General features: G+C 38.2%; 1 protein-coding gene across 1 annotated transcript in view; it reads right to left on the bottom strand.

The window, feature by feature from the left end:
• LOC140154521 (prolyl endopeptidase FAP-like) overlaps positions 1–9,509 on the bottom strand; it is a 294,999-nt gene extending 285,490 nt beyond the window's left edge. The window contains exons 1-2 of the mRNA XM_072177091.1: positions 8,583–9,509; positions 7,178–7,222 (exon numbers count right to left, since the gene is read on the bottom strand). Coding sequence (XP_072033192.1) covers positions 7,178–7,222; positions 8,583–8,834 — 297 coding nt within the window. The 5' untranslated portion in view covers positions 8,835–9,509. The remainder of the gene's footprint in view (positions 1–7,177; positions 7,223–8,582) is intronic.
• Between the last annotated feature and the right edge of the window lie 3,071 nt (positions 9,510–12,580).

The following is a 12,580-nucleotide window of genomic DNA, read 5'->3' as shown; positions in this document are numbered from 1 at the left end:
GTTAATATGGCTGCACTAAGCTTACCTGTTGTAATGTTACAACACTTTATTCTGCAGACGTAACATTAAATATGCAGCCAAGCGATGCACCGATACTATTTTGACAAATAACAAAATGTTGCTATAGGTCTATGGGGATAGACATGCATTATTTAATTTGTTGTTCTCTGAAAGACAAAAACGGTATTTGCAAAGAGGCCTTCATTAGGGAATCCAAGGAGGGACCTCGGTTCCTGAGAAATCTGCATAAATCAGACAAAATAACCTTATTTGGCATACTAATTGCAGGTGACAATTAGGGGATCCATTGAGGTGATATAATATGAGGTAAGACTGCACAAGATTTGTCAAATCACCTTATTTGGCATAATTGCAAGTTGCAAAACAGGACCATTGATTTTATCGTGTTTGGAATTCAAGATTTCTATAATTACCTTATTTGGCATACTATATTGCAGATGACAATTTGGGGATCCATGAAGGTGATATAATATGAGGTAAAACCTGTCGGACATAATTACCTTATTTGGCATACCAATTGCTCAGTGGCGTGCGCAAAGAGGGGGGGCAGGGGGCCACGGCCTCCCCCCCACTTTTGTTGGTCATTCGGGGGAAATCAGTCATTTCCCCCGAAATGACTGATTTTGCCCGCACCTTACACTCCTAATCAGACTCCATTTGGGGGAACCGAACAACCTGGCCCCCCCCACTTTCAATGTGCAATTGCTAGTGGCAATATGGAACCCTTGATTTGATTTTACCATGTTTAGAATTCAAGATTTCTCACTGTCTGTAAAACTGTTCTTGATATTCAACCCCATAAAAGGTCATGACAACAATTAAGGGGCTGTGCAATAATTATGAGCCCCCGAAATTTCCGAATGGCTTGCCAAAAATCGCTTGCCCCCCCCTCTCGGCCCGCCAAAAATCGCATGCCCCCCCTCTCTGCCCGCCAAAAATTCTTTGCCCCCCCCCCCTTGAACATGCCAAATTTTGGGATCCCAAATTCAAACTTGAAATGGTCTAGATGTATGTTATGGCCTAGCGAGGAGGAAAATTTGCATATTTAAGCGTTTCCGTGCCGTTTTCCTAAGCCATTTTAAAGGCGCCCGTGAATCTTGTGCCAAAAATCGCTTGCCCCCCTCTCGGCTTGCCAAAAATTGCTTGCCCCCCCCTTTCGCTCGCCAAAATTTCTTGCCCCCCCCCAATTTTACCCTCCCCAGGGCTCATAATTATTGCACAGCCCCTAACAACCATTCCCAGCAAACACATAACTTTTATATATGTGTTATCATTTTGGTATGATTTCCTTTTCTAGAGGATCTCTATTTGAGGGGGATTTTACCCATGATGCATTGCATATAAAATGATTCGAACTTGATATCTAGGAAGAGGTTATTTTTTCCAGCGACAGAAAGTTGCCCAATTTTGTATAATTCTGTGTAAATACCGTCTTGTCTCATGAACATTTGTTTGTAAACATTCTTATAGTTGGAAAAATTTGTCAGATGTGCAAGCCATACAAGTCTACGGTGATTTTGAGCAATGCTTTCCATCTTACAATACAAGCTATGGTAATTTCAATAAAGAATGACTATGAGTCAAAACTTTGTTGATCCGGAAGTGCACAAAATAAGGGTTTCAGTGCTGAAGTTGCAGCTTTCTTAAAGGTCAATAAGTGTTAAAGTCTATTGTCTGCAGCAGCCAATGGAAATTACCTGAAGAGAAATAGGCACATATTCATTCTGTCACAGGAGGAGTAAGTCATCAGAGGGAACACAGGATCAATAGAAGCAGTGAATTGGTCAATTTGATGACCAGGGCATTTGCCCTCCCATGCCCCTAGCTATGCCACACACCGTCGACATCCCTATACCTTCGTGTTAAAAATTGCCGTGGTAGTACGATAAATCCTCACGTTTTTCAACAACTACGCATGGTGATTTTGAGCTATTTTGTTTGAGATAGGCCGTGCGACTCAGGCTATGCATACAATTTGAGATTTTGAGAGCCGGCCACACTGTTTCTATTCTATGTGTTTTACGATTTTCGCATGATCAGTATATGGCTGGCCGTAACCGCCTGGCGTGGAGCTGCTACGCAGTAGCTTACTTTTAAACTTCATGGCGAGCTAAATTGACCAATCATGTTAGATCTTTTCATTACGCGAGCCAGTTGATGCATCATCGTTCCAGAGAGAAAACTCTTGCCAAAATTAATGTTTACTATGTGGATTTTAAATGAATCGAATGTAAATAAACCACAAACAGTTGTACAGGATCAATACCATTGTTTGATTAGTGTATAGTCAATGTTACCTTGCATGCATGTGCCATGTGTGTGGCGTGTTTGTTTGTTTGTCTACTGTGTCAGGCCAGGATCACTGACACCCACGGTACTGATACTGTCATACTATCACGGTGATCATATTGTTGAATGTTGTTGACTTTAAAATAATCATGATGCAGTCATGTCTACAGTAGAATTCACCACGACCTTTGAAGGACTTAAACCCCATTAAAAGCTATTAAACCAAGATAACACTCAATGAAAACAGCTCAACTATGTTACATCAGATCTTCTCTTGTTAAATACACACTGCACTTGTGTCTGTTTTACCTGTGCAATGAACAATGAGCTGGTATTATAGTTTCAGTTGGGTGAATGATTATAAAGCGACCGCAAGGTAACAATACTGTCTGGGCTTTTGTTTACGAAATGAGACAATAGTCTGCTTATTGTTAACCAGCGTTCTTGAAAATGAGAAGCATAATGGTTTGCAGACTTAACACGGTTTAGAAATAATTTGTTCATATTTTTTGGTGTTATCTGTCGTTTACATATCCTTCCTAAAACACAAAAGTACCAATATTTCCAAACACCTAAATTAGCTAAAAATTTAGGAAATGTTACAAAACTATATTTTCTAGAATTTCAGAGAATACTTTAAATATTGACTGGTTATTTTTTACACAGTGACGTCATATAGGCAATGGCATAATACTTCTAACATACACTAGGTCACGCGTCAATGGTGAGCGCACTGAGTATTGTGTATAGGAAAAGCGGGCAGTACCGTAACTACAGTATGTATGGCCTACTACTAGTATATAAAGCCGCCATAAGATGTACAAATCAGCCTGAATTGTGTGCATGGTTTACCACCACTCTGCCTAGCTATATAGTTGTGTACAATACTGTATGAGTTTCTTGTGAGTGCATGTCCATCTTAATAATAAGTCGGTTCGTACTTTTCATAAATTACTTTTTGAATCATAACTATCGTGACCGAGGATATCTTGCAACTACGTGAAGCTCGTCTGGCAAATTCTTAATGACTAAATTAAGCTTCACGTAATGAGTAAGTCGTACTTGATTGGTCAGTTTTACCTCCGAGTAATGAAAAACTCTAACATGATTGGTCAATTTGGCTCCACGGAACAAAAAGTCAGCTACGCGTAGCAGCTCCACGTTGTGGCGGTTGCGGCCTACCATATCAGTATCCCATATGATATTTCTATTGTAAGAAAATTTTATTTGTTGTCACGTAAATCACAGGTTTCGTTTAAATGTACTAACTGGAAATTAAATGTACTAATTAGTGAGGACCGGTATTTTTGCTGTGGATATGTTTAACTGCAATTTGCGGGTAAAAAATTTGAAATCCTGGGTAAAAATTTTGATAATATTCAACTCTTTGAGAAAATTATTTTATAAAGGAATGCTGGTAAAGCCAGGTGCAATACAATGTACATTATTGACACACTATCACGCTCGTTATATTCGTCAATAATAGAATAATCGATTTCAATCGAATTGAATGCATGAGTTTGTAGTTGACTACTGAGCGACCTAAGCGATCGATTGCTAGCCAATCAGATAGAACTCCTTTTCTTGCGTTCAGTGAAATACCACTCGCCTGTCGCTCACTACCACTCGCCCGTCGCTCACCAACGGAGTATTAAATTTATATTTATCGTATAGGACGTCGACGGTGTGTGCCACTACTCTAAATTACATGTCCTGCTACTCCGGCTACATAACGCTTGGAGGTAGTCAATACGACATTGTCGTCAAGCTTGCAGTCATTGGCACCGAGAACTTGTATTGTTTGTGATGCTGATCGATCACGAAGTTGGGGTGATGGCTACACAATCTCAGCACCTCAGTACCCAAAAGGCGGCTTCCATAAGACATATGTGCATCAATACGACATTGTGGTCAAACTTGCAGTCATTGGCACCGAGAACTTAGTGTTTGTGATGCTGATCGATCATGAAGTTGGGGTGATGGCTAAACCATGTGAATGCAGGATCAATAGGAGCAGTGAATTGGTTGATTTGGTGACCAGGGTATGTGCCCTCCCATGCCCCTAGCTATGCCACATAACCCTTGGAGGTAGTCAATACGACATTGTCGTCAAGCTTGTGGTGATTGACACAGAGAACTTGTAGTGTCTATGATACTGATCGATCGCGAAGTTGGGGTGATGGCTACACAATCTCAGCACCCCAGTACCTAAACGGCGGCTTCCATGTGCGTCAAATTTTGTAATTCACAGCGTTTTATTTTCAGGCTCCGTACCGTGTAACTTGGCTGGTCCACGTTTCAGAGTCAGAGCATTGGATCCATTACATGTATGGTTCTTGCATTAGTATAAAGCTCATAATACAAAGCATTTCTCACCTATTACTCTAAATACTTCAATGGAAAATGATTTCTATTCTACGCATATTTATAAAAATAACATCAAACCATGAAAGAAATATTATGAATGTATTGATTTATAAACTAGAAAGGTGGGATAAATCTAAGAATATAAGGCTTGGCTATGATGTATAAACCATGCAGAACATAAGGAAACATGCAATGACATAGTCAAATGTAAGTTTTTAAATGCTGGCGAAAAATTATAAAATAATTGCAAATTGTATGAAATATTTCCGTAATTTGATGAAACTTAAAAAAGGAAAGAAAAAAAACTTCAAACCAGGCTGATCTGTATTCTAATTGAGTAACTGTGGTTAGTAATATTATTACCTAATGTAGTGCGGTCTTTGCCTGTACACTTTTGCAGATCTGTAATTTTAATATTTTGTGGTTTTACCAAACTCTTCAATAGCACCAATAAACCGATTCCTCTTCAATGAACTAATTCCTCTGTAGCTGATAGCACGAAGGGCTATATTCCCCGGGCTATTCCAGATGAAATCCGCATATGGAAGACGTTACTGAATCTTCTACACATAGAGTGTGAATTTCAAATGGGTTACCTGAATGGGTAACTTAATTTGAAATCTGCACCCACATGAGTGGAAGATATATATAAGGCCATGTCTTCCATAGAAAGTGTATGGATTTAAATTGGAACAGCCAGATGTAGCACATTTGTACTCCCTTGGTGTAGATCCCCGAATGGAATCTATAAATGAAAACCTGAGCGCAAGAAGACCGTAAGTCCACTTGGCCCCTCAACATGTATACACTAAAGTTGCGTATAGTTTCGTATAGTTTGACAATGTTTTATACATGTTCAGGGGCCAAAACAAATCTTTCACAACCTTTCATGATGTTTTCACCCTGGAACATGTATTAAACATTATAAAACCCTAAGACACTATACGTAACTTTAGTGTATACACATGTTGAGGGGCCAAGTGGACTTACGGTCTTCTTGCGCTCGGGTCTTCAAATGCCCTAGAAATTTGCAATTAAGTGAAAAGCCTAGCAGCAAATTGATATGCTCTGAATCTATTCCCTGATTAATGATTTACAACTACTACCAAAACACAGGCAGGTTGGATTCTATGAATATAATATTCCCTATACCCCCTATAATCAACAAATTGACAGAGAGAAACTATAAGGTTCTGGTAAGTGGTTTTGGGTAAATTCATGTTTGACATTTAACTAACATCCAGGATATATAACAAGGTGTATGGGGGAACTCATCTTCTCGTAATGGTGTTCAAATCTATTGAATACCATAGAGATAACCTGCTATCCTAAGTGCAGGGGCTATTAGAGGACCGCTATATATACAGTACAAGATTCCTATTTGGGGCCGTCTGCACAGGTACACCATCGCCAAGGTATCTGACTGGTACACACAGAGTACCTACATAGTACCACTACTGCTGCACAGGACCCACCAGCAGTGGTACTGCACTGGTATTACACTGGGTACTCCACTGGTACTGCACAGTACCAGTCAAGTACCTTGGCGACGGTGTACCTGTGCAGGCGGCCCCAAATAGGAATCTTGTAGTGTATCTAGTACCTGCTAACCTAAGTGCAGGGGTGGTAAGAGGACCTCTATATATTTTATAGTATATAAAATATTTATAACTAAACCTATGTGAAGGGTCTAATTAAGCTCAGATCCGAGAAAGAGATAAACCAGTATTTTTTTTAAATATTTAGAACATAACATCAATATGTATCAGAAAAATACATTCTTGATATTAAACAATTTCTAAAAGTACCAATGAAAAGTACATAGACCTAAAAAAAATTAAATTACATAATTCAAAATAAATTTTGAACAGAAGATGAAAATGAAGTGCGTCTGATTTCAAAGAACAAATCAAATTTAATTTCCCCCTTCATAAATTTTAAGCTTACTCTTTCTCAATTACAGACTTTACAAAGTAGCCATTTTGCTATTCAAACCCCAAGCCTCATATGGACAATTTCTTAAATCTGCCATCCAATGGTAAAACACTCTATCTTCAAGCAAATAACATAATATTTTCAAAACTGTTATGGAGGGCAGAAATGTGTCAATAGCACAGTTACCATGGTAACTGCACATTGGGTTTGAAATTGTCCAATTAAAGCTTACATCCAAGTATCAGAATGGCTGCCATGAGAATAAAGTCAAGTCTATTTACATTATGGATCTGGCCCTCAAACTAAAATGGATTTGACAGTGGCAGCACCAGGGTGGGGTTTTTTCAGGGGTAGGGGGCTGAAATAAATTTCAAAGAAATCTCAAGGGGGAGTAAAAATCTGAATCTTAAAATTGGGAATATTTTGTTCAGAAAGTATAAATACTTCTAATTCTGCATGTAACTGGTGGAATATGGTGGGAGGGGGAATATGGTGGGAGGGGGACCAAGATTGTCCATGCCCCTGGTGCCACCACTGACAATGGAATGAATGTGTCAACGCTTACTTCCTCATCCTCAAACTCTTCGACATTTTGCATTTGCTGCCTAGGCTGTGGATGTATAAACATAAATTAACACAAATAAAACAAATTGAAAATAATAAAAATAACAATGAAAAGTGGCAAATATAGCAATGAAATGTGTGGAAAATTTGTGCAAATCATAAAAATAATAGCCTTTTTAAGCTTATCATGAGCATGATTTGATCAAATCATATCATAAATGATATATACCAGCATGAAACATGAAAGAAAAAGAAACCTGTATTTTTTTTACGAATCAAAAGTTATGTCTTTAAATTGCCTTTAGTCACAAACTGTTAGGGATGAAATCAAAACTCGACCGCCGGTTGACAACTAGTCGAGTTTTGATTTCATCCCTTAACCTTTTTTTTAATATACAAAATTAACTCATGAGTGTATACAGAAACAAAGTTACTTGCTTCCCAATTCCTCATAATGGATAAATAATGGATGTTGTACCAGAAAGCTTGCAAATGGTTTGCTAGCAGACTTCAAACCTGCTGAAAAATTCTCATACGGCCTAAAAAAATTATATTGCCCTTTTCGACCGACCCTAAAATCTGAAGGAAAAAAACAGTGTCACATTTTTTGTGTTTTATTATTTTTATTTCATATTTGAATTCTCATATGTTTGGTATAAATTCACAAAATGTTTTGCCTGTTTGTAATTCGCACAACACTACTTTGATATATTAATAAACCGAGCCTGACAAACCTGATATATCACTGTTTACCATCGTAATTTATGGTGAACTTTCATTTTTGAATATTGTATGTGGCAATCTTTTTAAATACTGACAGACCGACCTTGACTTTGGAGCTGTAAGGGCAATACAAACTTTTTAGGCCTGATTGTGACATAATCAATCCACTCAAGCAAAAGATGACAATGTTGAAAATTGACATATTATCATAACCAACCATCTGAAATGGGTTATTCCATTTGAAATCCAGAAATCCATACCCCCATGGAAGACATAACTTTAATCTTCCAAACAGGGAGTGTGAATTTCAAATGAAATGAGTCACTCCCATTTGAAATCTACACCCCCTGTGTGGGAAGATTAAGGTCATATCTTCCATGGGATGTGTATGGATTTCAACTTTTCCCAAGTTTTAAAATGCCAGTTTTCTCATATATTTTCATGTTTTTGATAACATTCTAATTTTACAATTCCCATCTTTGGCCTGAGCAGATCAGATCATGTCACAAGTTGAGCATGTCATCCATGGACAGGAAAAACCTCCTCTGTGTCTTTTGCCCCTGAACATGTTTAAAGCAAAACCTCCTATGTAATCTCTTTGCAGTTTTATTTTAAACATGTTCAAGGGCCAAAGACACCTAGGAGGTTTTTCATGCCCAACGACAATATATTACAAAACTCACCACCTTCTTCGATGGTCCTTGCGGAACAGTTTTCACAATAGCCGCAGCTTTGGTCTGCGTTGGAGTTGGGGTGTTACCACCGCTTCCGCCAGCCGCTCTGGCCGCCTCAGCTTTCAATCTTTGCTGAACAAGTTGAGCTGAGCCGCCGGGAAGCCTGCCGGCCTTGTCCAACTTCTTCAAAATCTCGTCTTCGCTGATAGCCTTCAGCTTGTTCATCTTCTCCATCATCTCGGGGTCCATGTAGATCGCCATTCTGTAAGTTTATCGTCGTACAACTATCCGTATCCAAATTATCACTAGGATTATCTAAATAATAGTAGATATCACATGTAGTAGGGATCGAAGATTGTAATTCTTGCTCAATATTCAATCCACTACTAATATTACCACTGTTCACAAATAATTAAGATGCAAAACTGGAGTTTGTGCTATGATTGGAAGCTTATACTCTACACATTAGTAGAATTCATGAACTGTACACATGAAGAGGGAAATTTCAAAAAGTCTAACCAATATCAGTTTGTCAATGTCAATCTATTCTCCACTTTTGTTATACTAAGAATTACATTGGCATCAAATGTTCTGAGAGAACTATCAAAAAAGGTTTGTGCATAATATGACTTCTAATAAGGCAGTAAATTGCTATCTACAGAGATGAATACTCAAGATGAAGAGGAATACGACGATAGTTGATGTAATCATAAACGATGGAGTAGCCTTGCTTGGATGACGTCACTCCGTGCACCGGCTACAAATAATCTGATCAATGTTTCATCAACAAGTTACTATGCAAGTCAGAAAGTGTTTCTTGGCGTGGCCTTGATATTGATGTCATGCAGACAACAAATTAATCAAGAAAATGGCTTCCATCCATCTACTTGCAACGGGATTCAGCATGCAATCAGTGTCATCGCAAAGATAGCCTGTGTATGTATGTCTAAATTAGAAAGAGGTAGAATATATAGAAAGTCCTGTTAACAGAACAGATGGCTGCATATTAGATTTAATAATAATGTTTGTATTCAGAAGTTTATTGCTCCGCTACATCTATATGTAATTAAATGTGCTGCTTTAAAATCAGCTTGGTGTTGAGAGAATCAAATACTGATAGGTTTATCAAAATACAATCAAAATATTGGAGTGAATCAAGAAGAATTATTTTACAAGATTGCGGTAAATCGCAAGAGACTAAAAATCAATGATACAGAACGTGTGCATATAGAGAGAAGTTGCTATCTTCAGTAGACGAACAAATATAAACAGTGTGACAGAGTCAATATATCCGACACAAAAAAAGCTTCCACGATGAGACGACTCGTCAAGTTGATTATCTAGGATCCATATGCATGGTAGTCGTAGAACCTGGATAGACTGTCATAAGTAAACAAAGGTGCCTCGTTCAGTCGGTCAAGTTGATTACATCATGCAAGTAGACAAAATTAAATTTTTCTTCCCGTTAGGATGAAATTTCCATTGCATTAGTGATCAATATTTTCACAAAATGATGGATGGAGCTATCTTGTTTAACATATGCACAACTAGGTATGTAATATGCACAGCCAAAAGCTTAGAATGTATGAGTAGGTATTACATTCCAATAGGAATTACCAATTCCCATCAGATCCTCCTTGCTCCTAGCAATCGCATGTACACAAAATGTCACCAGCAAATGCTATTATCTACACACTAGCAGGCAGCAGTCCAGTTGTTTTTTCACCACCAGAGGCAGATATAACGATATCAAATTGGTTGTATGATTATCAGTAGGTGTTGCATAGCATCATATGCTATTTACAAAAATATACATCAACTGTGATCATGCTGCTCCTTACAAAGTCTGCATATAATCCGACTGTTAGCTATGCATATGTCCAAGTCGCACAGATGCAGTTGAAAGTTCACAACTCGTTTCCTTACCAGATCAAATTAAAAGCTTCAATTCAATGCTCACTGTTTTATAACTGCAAATGGTTGAATTAATTCGATAGTAATCCAATACCTTTGTTTGCAGCAGTCGCAGCGTACCACATGAATAAACTCTGTATAGTTTATTCACGGCACAAATCGTACCTTTACTGGATACCTGAAGATATTCCACTCTAATTAGATCCTAACACAGCAACTGGTTAATTACGTCCTATCTACATCCGATACGGTTTCAAAGATAGCAAGTTTTACCACACACACACAAATGTAGATGACATACTGTTGATTATAGCATAGAATTGTTCTGCTCCTACTATATTATATATACACAGCTGCATGAGACAATATGCACTGATATGAAAATGAGTTCTCTTTAATGCTGACTGGTATTGGCAGTTCTTGCTATCACGTTTCCTATCATATCATTACCATGCCCAGATGTTAGCATGAGATATTTGGCTTCAAAATCTTGCCTGTCTGGCTGTTTGAAAAGAACTTAAATTTCTTCCCACATATATGTATTTACAGGTTGTTCGTTGGGAGAAACATACCACCACAATGTTTATCCAGCTCGACTCTTGCTTGTAAAATATCGACGGCGGGTACCTCTAGTTAGGCATGGGCAGAATTGTAAACCAGGAGGCCTCACGCATGCATTAAAGTCTGCGGTTATCCATACAATCTACTAGAGCACAGAGTGAGACACTGTTTTCTAGATATATAGATCTTTGTTTCCTGTCTGCCTGTAGTGAGCAATATGTGATTTAATCTTTCACATCAATGCCATCTTCCTTGCATCTACCGGAGGAGAAACTTCTGATGACCTCAGCCAGCTTTTGCCATGCATCCTCAAGGCAAAAGTCAATGTTGCCTGATAGTAGATCTCACTAAATTCATATCACAACTACGATGTGAAGATGTTAATTATCCTCAAGTGCCTTTGGCATCAAGAAAGACAAAAAAAAAGTGCTCCTGGTGTGTATAGTAAATACCCTGCAGCTCTCCTACTGTGGCAGTTGGTAGATAATATTACACCAAATATGTTATTAAAACTTGAGCAATGTAATACGAGGCTAAAGTCGCCATACAATCTTATATACGTACAAAAGATGCAATGCCATGTGTGTAAGCACTTGGTTAAAGCCACACTCACAGGCAGCCAAATCTATCCAAGTTATGACTCCACATGTGCGCTAGAGTTGTCAGTGTGACTATGCAGAGATAGAACAATACCTGCTGGCAGCTCAACACAGGTACGTGTGTGTGTGATAAGCTCGTGTGCGTGTGTCAGTCTGCTTATAATGGGCAGCATACCATAGCTTCAAGTCTTGACTCTTGTACTTCTTTAATCTCAGGTCTGCATTACAAATCAGTATGGGGGCTATATCCATCTCATCCTATGCCAGCGCCAATCCAATTCTTCAATTCATTGAACGAACAAGTTCAACTTACTGAATATGCTTGTTTGCAATTTCCTTCATATACTTTAAAGTCAATTTGAATATAACGAAATGTTTCTGAATAAATTCCTTGGTACAGTTTATTCCTGCATTCGGTAATTATCCACAAAAGGTTAATGTATAAAAGTGCAGCAATACCAGGTGTATCTTACCTATGAGGCTCTACTTGAAAGTTTACTGCACTGACAATGTTGTATGTGCATATGGATTTGGGTATCACTTGCTATATCACATTCACCATCTACTATTATTTGGCGGCCATGATGGGATGATGAAGGTAGCAAAGGAAGAAACCGATCTCCACAATGAATAATGTATGGTAGTTTGCGCGACATCTGGTTTTGTGTCGTTGGATTCTATGGGTAATTATTTTTAGTAGTATCGGACGAGTGATATATGGGTTGTGTCTTGCCAACTCATTGCTACTTAATTCAGCGGTAAATGTTTATTATTATCAGTTGAGCAGATACAACAGTAGTAATGTACCAATATCTCCTTTGACCAATTCATACATAGATATGCTAACTGCGGTACTAAAGATTAGAAATACACTGGTATCCCTCTGTACAAAGCAAGATTGTCCACAATTCAATTATTTCCACTAGTAAATGA

This window comes from Amphiura filiformis, chromosome 6 (assembly GCF_039555335.1).
Source record: "Amphiura filiformis chromosome 6, Afil_fr2py, whole genome shotgun sequence".
Taxonomy (NCBI): Eukaryota; Metazoa; Echinodermata; class Ophiuroidea; order Amphilepidida; family Amphiuridae; genus Amphiura; species Amphiura filiformis.
Note: the sequence above shows the minus strand (reverse complement) of the source record. Positions and strands in the feature narration are given on the sequence as shown.